This window comes from Coccinella septempunctata, chromosome 2, assembly GCF_907165205.1.
Source record: "Coccinella septempunctata chromosome 2, icCocSept1.1, whole genome shotgun sequence".
In the NCBI taxonomy this organism is placed as follows: domain Eukaryota; kingdom Metazoa; phylum Arthropoda; class Insecta; order Coleoptera; family Coccinellidae; genus Coccinella; species Coccinella septempunctata.
In genome coordinates, this window is record NC_058190.1 from 52404736 (window position 1) to 52418530 (window position 13795).

General features: G+C 36.1%; 1 protein-coding gene across 8 annotated transcripts in view; it reads left to right on the forward strand.

The window, feature by feature from the left end:
• The window catches only part of LOC123306757 (protein daughterless), a 28537-nt gene extending 15264 nt beyond the window's left edge, over positions 1 to 13273 (forward strand). For 2 of the 8 annotated variants that reach the window (XM_044888878.1, XM_044888886.1), the window contains 9 exons: positions 1790 to 2131; positions 2322 to 2504; positions 4206 to 4274; positions 4370 to 4577; positions 6696 to 6813; positions 8957 to 9055; positions 9963 to 10108; positions 10590 to 10717; positions 10775 to 13273. In XM_044888878.1, the coding sequence (XP_044744813.1) occupies positions 1790 to 2131; positions 2322 to 2504; positions 4206 to 4274; positions 4370 to 4577; positions 6696 to 6813; positions 8957 to 9055; positions 9963 to 10108; positions 10590 to 10717; positions 10775 to 10819 (1338 nt within the window). In that variant the 3' untranslated portion in view covers positions 10820 to 13273. Of the gene's footprint in view, positions 1 to 1789; positions 2132 to 2321; positions 2505 to 4205; positions 4275 to 4369; positions 4578 to 6695; positions 6814 to 6915; positions 7006 to 8956; positions 9056 to 9962; positions 10109 to 10589; positions 10718 to 10774 lie in introns of all 8 variants that reach the window. The other 6 variants (XM_044888880.1, XM_044888882.1, XM_044888883.1 and 3 more) reach the window with 6 other exon arrangements.
• Positions 13274 to 13795: the final 522 nt, after the last annotated feature.

Sequence of the window (13795 nt, forward strand, 5' to 3'; positions counted from 1 at the left end):
CGGCAACTTTTTGTGTGGAATGTGTCATTTCGAGAAGTTCTACCCTATGACAGAAAAATACTACATTGGAATACACTAGGGTGAAAAAAAAAATGAAAATTGAAGTCGAGTTCGAGAACTCCACAATCAATCGTTTTGAATTATTCACTGTGTATTGATAGAAAAGATTATTCTATGCGCTTTGTGCCGAGATGATAATGTGGCGCCACCTACCGAAGTGTGTCGAACTTCTGATAACAGGTGGTGTCCAGACAGTATCCAATCTGTTTAAGTTACACTAAAAACATGGTCCTGTATTCAAAAAGGGCATATTATAACAATAGGTTGTGTCACTTTCTAACATATCTGTGCACATTTTTTCTTCTTCATTTTTATCTATCATATGAGTGGGGACGCGGATGACGTTGAAGGAAATTCGATGCAATTCAATCAATAGAACGAGTTGACATGCATCGAAAGGACGGAACAATATGAGTCTCGGTATGTGGAACCGTTGCTCGTACACAATAAGTGGACGTCCTTCAACTTTATAAATAAGGAACACCTCCCGTGATTTTTCATCCTCATTGTTAAAAATCTCTCTTTATCGAGAAAGCGGACTACTTCTCTCCTCGCTGTTCCGATAATATTTCGACAGATATTCGGACCAAAATAGACGAAATCAACTGGAGTTTCACACATAGATTCATTATTTCCAAAGTCATAGAATTATCTCGACTGTCACTTATCCAAATCAAAATTAAAGGGGGCTCAAACCAGAGACGAATAAAATGTGGTAATTTGTCTTTATTCAGAATAAGAAATAATGATGAAATCCATTGTGTGATTTGTAGTTTTCCTTCATCTCATCCACATTTTCATCCGTTTACTATTCGTATCAGATTGAGATACATTATTTCCATATTTATGTATATCATCGTTAACTTCGACATTCATGGATCTGTATCGTCGAAACTCGTATCAACGTGAATTTATTGGTTTCTTCCGATTCACGTACCACAGTTCCCTTACTTCGAGTCAGCATATCTCCCCAATATATCATGTATATTCGAATAGAGAATTTCCCGAACAACTTTATAGTCGAGAAAAGATATCCTTGCTGCTGTCTCATCATAAATTCTTTATTGCATTCTTTCCCCTGACCCTACGACATCGGTATTATCAATTTCGTGCGGAAATTTCGCAGATAAATACGTAGAAACCAACTTTCAATTTGAAGCGTGTATTTTTGGATATTAGGTTTCATTATTTTCAATAATGAACCGTTGATTCCTTCACGAAACAAGTACAATTTTACAACACTTCGCTCATTTTGATGGTAGAAAACTGAGGATTGAAACAAAAACACTTCATTATTTCGGTCATTGCGTTTATTTCTATGATTGGAACTACAGAAATAATAAGTTTTCTTTTGTGGCACACTAGTGAGTGAAATCTTCTAGGCTTTTAGTGTCAATGTCATTCGATGTCAATGATTGTTGACTGTTTGTATCAAGTCTGGGATATGACCACAAAATACTTTAGTAGTATATATGGACATTACATCGTCTTTTTTCGAAAAATGAAGAAAATATTCAATAGAAGAGGAAGCCAATCAGAGCAATCTCACAAGATAGATATATTGGGTATTTCGGATCAGTTGATTTCTGACAAGATCTTCAGTAGAGCACATAAGTGTTGGTTAGGTTCATGTCATTGTCTCGCTCCTTTCTATGGATGAGTTTTGACAGATTTTCCATAGAAAAAAGAAACGTCAACTATATTTAATGATTTTATTTATTTTTTTCAGTATGGCTCCGATGAATTCACACACACGCACGACTCCTCGCCGAGGTACTCGTCGCCGGGCGGCGCAGCGGCGACCGGCTATTACCTGGGGCCCGAGGGGGCCACTGGGGCCAGCGTCGGCGAGTGGACGGGGGCCCAGTATAACGCGGCGCCCTACCAGACGTACGAGGCGTACGGCCTCATACCCGAGCCCGACCCCACGGTGACGACCCAAGGATCGGCCCAGGGACTGCCGCCGATGTCCTCGCTGAGGCCGAATGGGGCGCAGGCTGCCTCCATGTCCAACGCCGCCGCCTTCGTGCCCAACAATCACGCCGACACAGTGGCCAAGACCTTGGGAGCGGTAAGAAAACTTATCCAGTACTAAAAAACGACTACATCTAGGTCAAAGTTTCACACATTTGACAATGAGATGGCGCTGTCGATACAGAAAACTGTTTAAAATAATATAGTCTTCTGTTTTATAATTGAAGGACGCGAAATTCGAAAGATCACTAGATCTGTGCGCGTTAAACACGTTGTTCTCCTTGCAGGTGTACCCGATACCAGAACAAGCGAGTGCGAGCAGTTACAGTTCGGCGCCGTCGACTCCAGTCAGCTCGCCGCCACCCTTAGCCCCGGCGCCCTGGCTGGGAAATCACAACAATCCACACTCTCCACACTACTCACAAACAGTGAACGTCAACAATGGTACAACTGCTCAAGCACTTCACATGGTGAGTCCACAGATTGTTTCACGTCATTGTTCATTGACACTCGGACAGAAGTGGTCCTTTTTGTTTGCATTCATTTCATGTTTGGCTACTACTTTTTTACAATAGGGAAGAAAGGTATCGACGGTAATCGCGTTAATTTCATAAAGATCGATTTGAATGTCCATTCCATATATTTTTTTTTCACTAGTGACCGAATGGGGAATTCTCCTCAATTTGGGTTATCACAGCATATGCAAGTTCAAACAGAATAATTATGAGAAACTATTCAAAATAATTCTTGAAATATGGGGTTTTAGAATTTAAATCGCTTGGTTCCGAGTTTACGATTTGGCAACAGCGCCTACTAGAAAATGAAAAGAACAATGTCCGATCAGCTTGTTTTTAAAATAACAACTGTTGATTTACAGGCGCGTACTCACTGGCAAGCCTCAACAGCAACCGGCCATAAAAATCCCATAAAATTTTACGACCTTCCTCGTTCGTCGCAGACTTCATAGACAGCCATCTTTGTCTATCTGATCAAGATAGTGTATTTGTTGTCCTTTATTATAAACGCATATTTCAGTCGATGTTGCCAACTTGTGCAATTGAAATGAAACGCTTTAAATTTTAACTACCCATTTTTATTTTTCATTTTTAAGTGCTTAAAATAATTTTTTTGTGGGAAACGGTTGTAATGGTTATTTCAAAATGTGACATTTCAGAGATATTTCATAAAAAATACATCATTTTCTTCACAAGGATTATTCCCTAGTGTATAATAGTCACGCATATAGAGCACCCCCATTGGTTCACTGAAATCCACAGAAGATTTTTCCAACTGTCATACTATGACAGTTTACACATCTACTCGATAACACATGATCACAGAATTAGATCATTTTTTGTGAGACGTTCTAGCAAATGCGGCCAATTCATAGACATAGAGAATGGACTGAGTATTCCTCATTCAGCTCTACAGTGAATATGGCAGAAAAATGTGAAAGACCGAACATGCGGCCATAGCATATATCCTTGGCAGCGCCATAGATTTGTCATTTTCACGCGGGTATTGCTCAGTCTATTCTCTATGCCTGTGTGTGACTCCTAAAGTAAACTTCAAGCTTGAAAGCACTGTAAATTTGATCATGAAACTTGTTGACAGCGGACATATATCTCAACAGTTAGGTGTAGAATGAGCTTCAAAAAAAAAATTCTTTTCTTCCCTATTACCACGACTAGCATGCAAAAAATATTGCTCACTTTATCGGAAAAATTAAAGGTGAAAGTAGGCTGTGAGGATCAGGAGGTTAGCATTCTGTGCTCGAAACGTAGTGCATCTTTGATATTCGATTTTTCCAGAAAAAGTATGTAGAGGATACAACTTTTCATAAAGGACCTCTTTCGGTTCTCCGGCTAGATACCTCGAGTGGACACTTTGCTTGACACACCCTGTGCAATCTTCAGTCTGGGGAATATGTAGTAGTAAAAATTTAAACTTGAGACTACACTTAGATAAAGCTCAACCTTCAAAATTTCACAGCCTACTTGACGACGAATTTTGTTGAAATCTCTTCAACTCGAATATTCTGTACATTCCAAAATTCAATCTTTTTTATTGATTCGAAGTTCCACAAATTTTTTTCTGCTTTTTGAATTTAGTTAGTTTTCTGTTTTGTTTTTGGTATGTTTGGCATGTTTTTTTTTTGTTTTTGCGTGTAGCCCACGGCCCCAGAAGCTCAAAGGTTAGACGACGCTATTGTTTTTCTGAGGGACCATGCCGAGGTCAACGTGAGTACTTTTGTGTTCTTCATTCGTTGTCATAATTTTTTTTTTATTTAAACCATCCATCTGGTCGTTTAAGATCAGTTAAAATTATTGAGCAGTTTAATTTCCAGGGAACGAGGATGGAAGAGAGGTTGGACGACGCGATCAACGTACTCAGGAACCACGCGGAATCACAGTTGGGGCTCGGGCAGCTACCTCCGAACCTGGCCCCGCATCAGTTGAGCTCTCTAGGATACGCAGTCCCGCCACTACCAGAACCACATTTACCTGAACCGATCAAAGTGGAAAGGGCAACATACAACACGAGTGAGTATTTGTTCTCTTAATATGTTGAGCAGAGCGTGTCTCTTTCACTTGTACATAATATTTATTTTAACAGAAGATTCCTGAGGTCAAAAAGGGCATTTTTTTCTCTTTACGATTTTTTCCAATTCTGCTCGGTTGGGAGGATACAGGCCATTGAAATCTATAAGATTATGTAAAAGCCATTCTTCTTGTAATAAATCTCGTAGATGGAAATGGAAATGTAGCATATTCTAGTAAAAAAAAAATCTGAGAATTTCATCCATCTAGGTGCAACCGTTCGGTCTTGACGAATTTTTAACTGATCCCATCTTTTTGGGAAATTTTCGTACAAGTCTGTAGGGTTATGGATATCCGAGAGAATACTACACTGCGCAAAAAAATTAACGCACATTATGGAAATCTCAAATTTATTCTACAACTGAAGGTGTTCTGAATGATAATTATTTTTATCAGAATTATGCATGCATATGTTATCCACTTTCAACGGTTTTCTTCAATACAGATGTTTTTTCCCAGCAGGAATAAAAAAAGATGATATTATCAGATTTTGAATGTACTGGCTTCATTCTAAAATCGGTTGTTCTCGATCAATTCTAGTGATCAATAGTTTTTCTTTCGTTTGATTTTCTATACTCGATCGCTATGCAACGCGAAACAAGCAATTAGACCTAAGAGGAATGTGCCAAAGCGGTAGTTTTGCGAGAAGAAGGGTGGACATACACAAGAATTGCAGAAAGTTTTGGAGTTTCCCATGCAAGTGTGTCCAGATTGTTGCAGCGATTCAGGGAGGCAAGTATGAATGTCCGAAGACCAGGACAGGGTAGACCACGGGTAACAACTGCCATTTAAGAAAGTTACTTGAGAGTTTCTTCGTTGAGACAACGGTTTGCAACAGCTCGCCTCCTTCAAATTCAGCTTGAGCAAACTCATGAGGTGCAAATTAGCACTCAGACAATAAGAAATCGCCTCAGAGAATATGATTTAAGGCCTCGTGTCGCGGCAAGAGGCCCAGCTCTTACCCCAGCCCATCGAAGGGCGCGTTTGAATTTTGCGAGAGAGCATATCCATTGGGAAGAGGCCGATTGGGAAAGAGTTCTCTTCACATATGAGTCTAGATTCTGCCTCTACCATTGTGATCGACGTTCCCTTGTATACAGACGTCCATATGAAAGATATGCTCAGTGCAATTTCCTGAATACTACTGGTTTCGGGGGAGGATCGATTATGGTATGGGGTGGAATATCTTTGACTGCTCGCACAGACCTAGTGGTCGTTGATAATGGAGCTATGAATGCTGATAAGTATATAAAGAACATTCTTGAAGAGCATGTAGTGCCATTTGCCCCATACATTGGTGAAAATTACATTTTTATGGACGATAATGCCAGACCCCATCGTGCGCGCATCGTTCAGGAGTACCTTGAAGAGGTTGAAGTCTCTCGAATGGAATGGCCAGCAAGAAGTCCAGATCTCAATCCGATTGAGCAGGTTTGAGACATTCTCAATAGAAGGCTGAGAAGTTCAGAAAATCATCCAGCTACTCTTAATGACTTAGGAATCCAACTCGGAGAAATCTGGGAAGGATTAGATCAGAACATTTTGAGATCACTCATTTTGAGTATGAACCGTCGTTGCCGAGCTGTAATTAACGGAACGGGTGGAAATACCAAGTATTAAATCACTTATCAGCATTTCAGTATTTTAAAAATTGTTCATTTCTCTTCTTTCACATAAGATTCGGTGAAATCCTGAATTTTTCTTCCATTAAATGTGTCCTGTTTCGTTCAAAACCTTCCTGAGAGAACATAAAAAATAAGTTATAAAGTCAATGTAGAGTTAACTTTCATTAAAATTGAGATTTTCAGAATGTGCGTTAATTTTTTTGCGCAGTGTATATACTTCTTCCACAATTGTTGAGAAATTCTTTCAAAAATATTTCGTGTTCAATAGTATCTCTATCCATTGCAAAATTTTGATAGACTAGTGAATAACGGCTTCTTAATCAAAAATTATATAATATGAATGTAATAATAAAATAGATAAATTATGATTACTCCATTTAAAGACTTCGGACGAAGGTAACTTTGTGATCATTACCATTTTTTCATTCCACTTCAGAAAAACGCAAGGAGCCCCCAGACAGCGATACCAAACCCTCGAGTTCCATAGAAAGCGTAGTACAACCTAATTCTACTAGTGGGCCCCAATCAAAATCTTCCAAAAGGTCGAGAAGGTAGTAAGTATCAATTTTATTTTATTTTCTCCATTTAATATGTTTATTTTTCACTTTAACACTGTTGTTATTACCCCTTGAAATAATGCAAAAATCTTATCTAAGTAGTAACGCTGATGAAGAAGAAATAGACGATCCCAGCAACAAGGCAGTGCGTGAAAAAGAACGTAGGCAGGCCAACAATGTTCGTGAGCGGTACGTAAAACACCCATTCCTTACTATTTCCCCATGTGTAATATATCCCTTCTTCTGTCGTCGATTGAATGGCGCCGAAAACTTGGAATATATACAGGGTGTCCCAGGATTAACGGGAATTAATTCTGATATTGGTTCGGTTCATCAAAAGAAGATGAAAAGTTCTCCGTTGCTTCAAAGATGACGCCTTTATTATGGATCTATTTAATTTTTTTCAGAGGGGCAGAGGTGGACAAATTAAATTTTGAAGTGGTATTTTTCAAGGAGAGATGCACATAAATCTCAATTTTTGACTCATTACTCAGTTACATAATCAAAAAATATGTATTGAAATGACAATTTTTTTTTCTGGAAACCTTTCAACTGTATCGATAAAAGAATGAATTAGATCCTTTGGTCTGTTTTTGAACACCACATCGGCATATTACTCATTTGAAAAGTTATTGTATGTCTTCATCTTTGAAGCAACGTAACTCTTCAACGAAGAGGTTGTGAACCAATTACCAAATTTATTCCCATTAATCCTGGGACACCTGGTATATGGTTGGATTCGGCACTCAAGGGGCTTTCTCAAGGTGCCATTTTTTACAGGGAGCCTCATTTAAAAAAAAAAATTAATTTGAAAAAATGTGGCAACACTCTTTCGAGCTTTTGAAAAACGTTCTTCGATATAGGGTGTTCCATTTAAAAAAAGCTAACTTTGTATTGCCATCCTGTATACGAATCAGTTAGCCATATTGTATAAAAAACGTTTCGAAGAGTTTCCTGTAACTTCTACAGTTTCGCTTACAAGGTACCCTGTACAGGATGGGCAAATTTCGATGTTTTAGCACTACAGCTTTCAAACCAGAGGAGATAGACAAAATCTGATACACCATTCTCGTTCTAACAATAGTAGTAGTCATTTTTGGCCACCTTCTTTCCTTTTCGAGTCATAAGCAAAAATTGGAAAAATGGCGATATCGAAATAAATTTATATCTCCGCTAATACTGATGACAGAGCTCTGAAATGAAAACATTATACAGGCACTTTTTAACGCGAATCCAGTGGCGTGCTCGCCTAAAAAGGCGAGCTTCGTAATTGAGAATCCTGCTGAAAAGACGAGCACGCCACTGGATTCTAAGCAAAAAAGTGCCTGTATAATGTTTTACTTTCAGAGCCCTATCATCAGTATTAGCGGAGATATAAATTTATTTCGATATGGCCATTTTTTCAATTTTTGCTTATAACTCGAAAACAAAAGAAAGTGGCTAAAAATGACTACTACTATTGTAAGTTTCTCAGAAAAAGAGAACGAGAATGGGGTATCAGATTTTGTCTATCTCCTCTGGTTTAAAAGCTGTAGTGCTAAAACATCGAAATTTGCCCACCCTGTACAAGAAGTATACTACCATGGATTTATTTTTTTGTCGCTCTTTACAAATTAACATCACGGTGTTTTGTACTCGAAATAATAGAACCAGTAATCGCATAGGTGATCCAAATTTCATCCATATTATTTATTACCTAACCAACTAGTATCGAATATGTAGAAAAAGGAACTAACAAAGTATCATCAGAGTTTCGATTCTGATCTGTTACCCATCAACGAACCTGCATGTTGATTAATTTCGCTTCATCCCAACCCGAAACCTCAGATCCCTAGGCCCATATTCAGATGAACAAATGTTATACCCGTAACGTTTGTACTCGAAGAATTTGGCCAGCATGTTGTAGTTTTTATTTTATTTTGCCGATATATATATATTGAAACACTCTCGAGTATGGGCCTGTACTTTACCAACTATAAAGTCCTATCTGACTGACTGGAGTACTTCTCAATCAATTTTTTTTTCAAACGAATGAACGTAAAGGCCTATCTTTCCCTGCGTTACTTTCTCACGTATCGTTTTTTTGGGGGATCGTCCAGTTTTTTTTTTGCACGATCGAAACTAAAGGAGAGATATGTAGTTGTTCCAGCGCGGATGAGACTGAGGAGGGAGACTTAGATCCAGATATAAAAGCACAAAGGGAAAAAGAAAGGCGGCAAGCCAATAACGCAAGAGAAAGGTGCGATTTTTTTCGATTATCTTCATTCGCATTATGTATTTGGCCTATAGTCACTCAGGTGTTTCATTTAACTGTTTAGTTCTTGTTTTTTTAATTTTAACTCTAGTGTGTGGGGGTGAAAAGCGAATCGCCCTAATGTTTGAACAAAATATTGCGTAAAATACGAAGTCTGGCCTGTGGCTCACTAAAAAGTGGAATTTTTTGAGGTGAACGTAGATCTACCATTTCGGTTAATCTTCCTTATTGGTAGATACACTACACTTGTGCGTAGCTACCTTTTTTTGCGACTCAAACAAATCAAATGAAAAGAAAACAATAAATTAGTAGGTTTAGCAGAATAAAAAAAAATTGAAAACTCCTCAAAATGCCATCTATGGCCATAATGTCATTTTAAGTTTCGTTTCCTAGAAAAAAAGCGATAAAGTCTGGAAACCGACACGTCACTGGTAATTCTCAATACTGAATGCCCAATTGAATGTTACGCTCATGTCTTTGTCATTCTGGAGCTATCTTCACGTCGAAAGCATAATCGGTTATCATCGTACAACGTGAAGTTAGCCGAATCTCGTAAATTCTATGGTTTTTTTATGACTTGTGAAATTTCATTGTCCATTGCTACATTTCGTAATTTTTCTTTTCTAATGAAATGAATTTTGGTTTAATACTGTAAACAATGAATATTCAACTGAATCATGGATTCGCTTTTCGCCTTTCACATGAATTCACCCAAAGCTACTGATGTTAGGAGACGATCTCATCACTTGAGAAACCTTACGAAAAAATAAATCCAAATTAAATAAGTGAATTTTTCACCGAAATTTCGGTGAAAGTATTCAGTGTCATTAACTAAATTGATTCCTGAACAATTTAAAAATTATTCATCGTTTCATCAAACTGTTCATTTTAGAATACGTATTCGGGATATAAACGAAGCTTTAAAAGAACTGGGTCGAATGTGTATGGCACACTTGAAGACGGACAAACCACAAACCAAACTTGGGATACTTAATATGGCTGTTGAAGTTATTATGACATTAGAACAACAAGTTAGAGGTAAGTTTGATTTTTAAAACAAAGCATGTTACTCAATGAACTTGAAATGAAGAAAACACCGTTTCGCGACTTTTCTTTTTCCATCATCAGGGCTCAATGAGAAACTACTGAATCAGAAGCAATCGACACAGTTAAAATATAAACAAAAACTATAATACTTAAAAAAGTAAAAAAATCGATAATATCAATATACATGCATGAATAAATTTCCTGTATTATACTCACATTCACAGTTTTCGAGAACAAATCATTCGAGAACACTTTGTACTAAGTTACGTTATCCTAAAAATTGTTTTAAAATATCTATAGTGGTTTTGGCATCTTAATTCCATCTTGGAACGAAAAAAAATCTTTCTGTTATATTCATTGAAACACTTCCATGAGCATACTTTGAGGGAGTTCAAAACAGATATATCAAGACCAAAGTGATTCAGCCACAATGGTACTTTCACAATCGGAATTCCATGAATTTATTTTTCAGAACGAAATCTTAATCCAAAGGCAGCTTGCTTAAAACGAAGAGAAGAAGAAAAAGCCGAAGATGGGCCAAAATTAGGTCCTGGACCTCCACATCACATGTTGGCAACCCCCCATTACTCCACCATAACGGTAAGTTGGGAATCCCTTAATTTATTCGAGTAAACGTAAAACGCAAACTATTTTTAGGGTCCTCCTACCAACTTGCCTCACAATCCAGGCCAGCCCCAATAGCATTGCTAGTAAATTAAGCAATGGCTGGGTTGCCAACTGTACATACCCACTCGTACAAACGGCCATCATTTCTTCATCAAGCATCATTCATGAACAATATTATATTTTTTTAAGGATATTCTGTAGTAATAAAAAAAAATTACGATTACGTTTTTTGCCCTTTATATTTTTTACTTATTTTATTGACTTAATTTTTTTTATTTATGATCATTCTGAGAGGTTAAAAATGACAAATTAGATATAAAGAAATGTGTGGTTCGAATGGAAGAGAATTCATTGACTGTTGTGCCAAATGTAAATCGTTTCTTGTTATTTCGATACGTTGTAATTCGCCATTTATTTGATCTCTTTTTTAAGTATTGTCATTGAAGTATTTCTGAAATGTGCCATTTTTTAATTAAAAGTTATATAACACGATTTTACATATCGACTGATCAAAATCAAAGTTTTTTTACACTCGACTAAGTGCAGCTTTTTGAAATAGTTTTTTTTTTTTCTTATTTCATTCGAACAACACATGAAGATCATTAAGTGCGCCAGTATTCTGAAAATTGAAATTTGTAGTAATTACCAATTTTAGATGAAAATTGGCGGTTCGACGTTTTGAGAACTTGTCTGAATGCTGCTGAATTCAATGATCCTTTTTCACATTGATTTGACCATGACCAAATATATGAGGCTTTTATTTATTATCTTGGATTTTACCCAGTTTCATCATCACTAATGTACGACTATACCAAATTCTGTATGTTGCTTCGATTCAGAGTTTTTTCTTTTCAATTTTAACGAGAATATACTGAATTCATATCCGTTTTTTGCCAACCCTGTACATATACATGCAATGTAGATTTAGTGAACACAAATATCTCAAGGTGAGAAGTTGAATAATAATTGTTTAGCAACTTCTAACCTTGATTGTTTCAAGTAGGATATGAACTGTTTTTCAGGTAGATAAAGTTTTCGATTCTCAGTGAATTTTTAGTGACGAGACAGATCAATTTTCTTCGATGGTATTCACATCCTAAGATGTACATCGATACGAAATTCCAATGTTTCCCATTTCACCCTGTATATTTTCATCTGGAAATATTGACAAAGGGCAAGATTCTTACAATATTTATATTTGACTATACTATCTGACGAACAGTTTATTGAGGACCTTGGAAATTCCATCTTGAATGTTAATTTGTGAGTCGGTTGTTATGTGTGACGTTTATCCAATTTTGTTTCTCTGTGAGTTATTATTATTTTTTTTTTTTTTTTTTGAGAAATGTACATGTCGATGTTTAGTTGGAAAAATTGTTAGCAATAGATTTTTTTTACCACTTATCACATCTTAATCTAAGTGCAAAAATGTTTTCTTCAGTCGACGCTGGAGATTTAACAAGTTTCGAACTTAATTTTTTTATGTTAACATTGAGTAATAGTTAAGGTAGAATTAATTTTAGAAGAAGAATATATAACAATTCTCAATTATAGCCAGATGTTGATTTCGATTATACCTTTGTTCTGATTGTTGAAGTATGTATTTCTCAATGTTCTCTCGCCTGCCGAATACGGTTGAATGTAAAAACGAATTTTTTTTTTCGATATTCAATTCAATTGGCAATTCACATTGCAATAATAAATTATGTATATTTTTATTTACTACCAGTTAGGATCATTCCATAGGCAGCGTTGCAGCAGCTACTAAATCGTTTTATAAATTTGGCAGCAGTGTTTGTCCCCTATTTTTCATCCCTCTTTTATATTATATATAAATATATATTTCGCCCTCCGGTTTTCTGGTTTTCTAGGGGAGGTTACGCGTGGGATTATTCAATTTTGACAGTGAAAAGTTGTATATATTGTTGAAACTTTCTTGTTGTGCCCAGGCGTATTCTCCCTTTATCGACCAGAAGTACCCGTTTCATTTGAACAGCTTTATCGAGTAATTTATTTCGTAGAATGAATTTTCAGTATTGGTGCAAATATTCTTGTCGGCATACTTTAAACCGTGAAAATTACAAAATTGAGAATCTATCAGATATGTAAATTATTTCAACATTTTATACAGTATATTTTTGTGATAGATCGGTGATTTGGTAATTTTCACTGTTCGAATGGATGATTTAACAGTTCAGGAGACAATTTCTGATTGTAAAAATGTTTGATTGCAGTGATTATTAGGATATTTCGACGTTTAATTGCAAAATATGAAAAGATTAGAGATTACATAGAATGGTTTATAAATATAATATTGGTTAAAGTTGAAGTAATGACTGATGTTTGAAAAGAAATATCTGAAATATCCAATTACTGCAATTTGTTGTAAATGAAAAATTATTAATAAGATATTGCGTGATGAAAAAAGAAATATTAAGTTAGAATATATAATTAGGCGACATTTAAATGATTATCTACTATATGTAATGTATAATTCGTACATAATATAATATGTGCCATTTTTTCATAGATTGTGTTTTATTTTCGACCACTCTTTTGAAAAATTCAAGAAAAGACATTAATGATTCAATAAAGATATTCCTCAAATCAGCGAACTAAAATTGCTCCATTTGACCGAACAGCTGCATCTCGTCAGCCGGCAAAAACCAAAGGGAAGTCCAAAAACCGGCTAAAACTCGCTCCTGGAGCCCGTTCGATAATGAACGCAAAAAAAACTTAATTTTTTATAAACCTATTACACCCTTTTTGCAATCTGATTTCATAAAAACTAAAAGATGTGGAAAAAATTTCACCGTAAGGCCCGTAAGATATGCAAATATATCACATCAAAGATAACGGATCTTTGATATAACATATTTTATTAGCTAGCATATGATTAGTTATTGCTTGAAATAGAAGTTTATTATCATGAATTTCAACGATCGATCAATCCATCCCTAAAAATATATCGAGTTAAAAACTTCGAAATATCGATCATCTTTCCATATTTTAAAAAAAGAAAAAGAAAACAATCTAATTCTATAATCTTTT